The sequence below is a fragment of the Protobothrops mucrosquamatus genome, unplaced genomic scaffold (assembly GCF_001527695.2).
Source record: "Protobothrops mucrosquamatus isolate PMUCROS unplaced genomic scaffold, P.Mucros_1.0 scaffold9763, whole genome shotgun sequence".
Classification (NCBI taxonomy): domain Eukaryota; kingdom Metazoa; phylum Chordata; class Lepidosauria; order Squamata; family Viperidae; genus Protobothrops; species Protobothrops mucrosquamatus.
In genome coordinates, this window is record NW_015395551.1 from 6,827 (window position 1) to 9,827 (window position 3,001).

A 3,001-nucleotide genomic window follows, 5' to 3' on the forward strand; every position below is an offset into this window, starting at 1 on the left:
CGGGGAGGCGCTCTTTGGAGAGGGTCCCTTTGGGGAGGGGCGCTTTGGAAAGGGGACGCTTTGGAAAGGGGACGCTTTGGGGAGGGGGCGCTTTGGAGAGGGACCCTTTGGGGAGTCGCGCTTTGGAGAGGGTTCCTTTGGGGAGGGTCCCTTTGGGGAGGGTCCCTTTGGGGGGGGCGCACGAGGAGGCGCTCTTTGGAGAGGGTCCCTTTGGGGAGGGGCACTTTGGAGAGGGTCCCTTTGGGGAGGGGGCGCTTTGGGAAGGGTCTCTTTGGGGAGGGGTGCTTTGGAGAGAGTCCCTTTGGGGAGGGGGCGCTTTGGAGAGGGTCTCTTTGGGGAGGGTCGTTATTGCTGTTCTTTACCGTTGTTATTATTTCCTTTGTGAAAAAAATAACGGAATGCGGGGCCTATGTGAGAGATTGGATCAAGGCTACTCCTGTTCCTATAGTTATCACTATTATTAGATATTCCCTCCCTTAAAAATGCAGGGCAGGGCTTTGGGTGGGAACGTGCTAATATTGGATCCAGGACCTCATCCTTAGGACCGTCATTTGCTACGTCTTTAGGATTATTTGTTTTCTTAGATAACATGGCAATCTGTCCGAAATGGCTTTGATCATGGAATAAATTCCATACAACGGCAAGAATCGTAATAATAATAATAATAATAATAATAATAATAATAATAATAATAATAATAATAATAATATCTCCTTTCCCCCTCACACCCTTCTTTCTCCAGCACAGAATGAAGGCGCATTGACATGGCTTTCAAATGCAAGGTGCAAACTTTGCAGGTGGTGGATACCGAGTATAGTGCGGACGCGGTAGAATGGTGCCCGGTGGAAGGCTGGCACAACATCCTGGCCTGTGGCACCTACCAGTTGAAAAAAACGGAGAGTGAGGTGAGAGCTGTAGATCTTTTCAAGAAGCTGGAGAAAACTTACGAAATGGCTTTGCAGTTACAGTCTTCATAAAGGAGAATATTGGTAGGGTTGAAAGGAGGGGTCCTTGGTGCTCTCTGGGCTTTGTGGTCGTCTTGCAGACATTTCGTGACCCAACTAGATAACCTCATCAGTGCTTGTGTGGTGTTTGGTCCCTGTTTATATACAATAGCTTCTTCCTTCGGGTGTGGTTTTCTCCTTGGTAGGGCCTTGGTTAGGATATTATTTTCTCCTTGATTGTTTGTCTGGTGTTAATCCCTGCTTATCTGGATAACAGGTGCTGGTTTTAGGGCAACCTGTGACTGTAAACAGGGAGCAAATGCCACAAACTAGGTGACATCATTAGTGCTAGAAGGGAGTGGGATGTGCGGAGGTGGAGGAGGAGGAGGAGATTGATGATTTTCTAGCAGACATTTCATTACCCAGCTAGGTAACATCATCAGTGCTAGATAGAAGCACTCTTCCCTTCTAGCACTGATGATGTTACCTAGTTGGGTCATGAAATGTTTGCAAGAAAACCACTAAGCTCAGAGAGCACCAAGGACCCCACAATCTCCTTCTCCTCCTCTCCTGAACTCTGCAAGCACCACTCCCTCTTGGCACTGATGATGTTACCCAGTTTGGTCATGCAACGTCTGCAAGAAAACCACCAAGCTCAGAGAGCACCAAGGACCCCACAGTTCAACCCTGTGCTACAAATATTCTCTTTTGACTGGTACGGACTAGTTTGGCAGATCATTCCAGGAAGGGCTCTGATTTTCACCAGGATGAGTAGTTGGCTTATTACGATGGGTCGGTTGAGTGTTGGCTTGTCTTTCTGCTTCCCAAACAGCCTGGCCAGGACAGCGAAGCCCCCGTGCGTCTAGGACGTCTCTACCTCTATTCCTTTGAAGATCAAATTTTCACACCGCTGACGGAGATCCAGAGGATGGAAACGGTGGCTATATTGGACCTTAAATGGTTGGATGGATGCTTCTCCGTTTCGTTTGCAAGTTTTTAACTTCTTTGAGAAATTAGAATAGCCGGGGAAGGGTTATTTCCTGTGCAGGAAAGATTTACCCTTGGTGGAGAAAGTTGGGGCTTTTAGATGGAGGAAGTGTCAGATCTGAGGTGAACTTCACTGAGCAGTCGTCCAGGTTGGGAGTTCTAGTCCTGCTGTGGACAGGAAAGCCAACTGGGTGATTTTGGGCCAATCCCCAGGAGATGGTGAGTTCTAATCCCACATTAGTCATGAAAGCCTTGATTGTTGTTGAGGGGAAAACAGAAGGAGGAAGGTTGTTGCATATGTTTGCCGCCTGGAGTTACGTGTAAAAATATTCAAGGTGGATAGATAGATAAATAAAATGTTATTTTTGCCTTGCTCTTCCTTCTGTAAAATGGGTAGCATGCTTTTTAAAATCCTTTTCAGTCAGTGTCATAATTTCTGGACCCAAGACTTGGGTTGAGTCAAGCTGGAAATGAGGGAGGGAGGGAATTTTTTTCTATCTGTTGGACCTCTGCTGATACCTTTCCTCTCTCTTCTGCTTCAAGGTGCCATGTTCCCATTGCAGGGCATCCTGTGTTAGGCATGGCAAATGCCAAGGGGGCGGTGAAGCTTTACCACTTGATGGGAAGCGAGGTAGGTGCCTGGAGGTCCATAACCACCCAAGCCCATTTTGTGGCTCCCTGCGATGATTTTATCCGTTATCTCTTTGGACCGTGAAAGGCGAAAAGCCCCATCGGGATTCTTACAATCTGGAGCCGCTGAAATCGCACCAAAATGCAAAATAATCAAAGAGGACCCAAAAAAACCCGGCATCTCCCACTAAGATCATGCTAGGTTTCCTAACTGGTGCTGGAGACACGTCCACGTGGAATGTTTTATTTATTTATTTATTTATTTAATTACATTTGTATCCCGCCCTTCTCCTTGCGGACTCAGGGCGGCTGACAATGATTAAAATACTAACATATACATCTAATTAAAAATTGATTAAAAAGAAATATTTAGATACGTCAAATTTAAAAGTAATTAAAACCCCTTTAAAATCCCTTAGGCCAGTCCCGCGAGCTGGAAC

The 3,001-nt window shown here is 46.5% G+C and overlaps 1 protein-coding gene across 1 annotated transcript in view; it reads left to right on the plus strand.

Moving 5' to 3' along the window:
• Positions 1–2,562, plus strand: part of LOC107301055 (zinc finger MYND domain-containing protein 19-like) — a gene marked incomplete at both ends in the record, with an annotated part of 9,258 nt that extends 6,696 nt beyond the window's left edge. Inside the window, 3 exons of the mRNA XM_015830323.1 lie at positions 798–905; positions 1,777–1,904; positions 2,475–2,562. Coding sequence (XP_015685809.1) covers positions 798–905; positions 1,777–1,904; positions 2,475–2,562 — 324 coding nt within the window. The remainder of the gene's footprint in view (positions 1–797; positions 906–1,776; positions 1,905–2,474) is intronic.
• Positions 2,563–3,001: the final 439 nt, after the last annotated feature.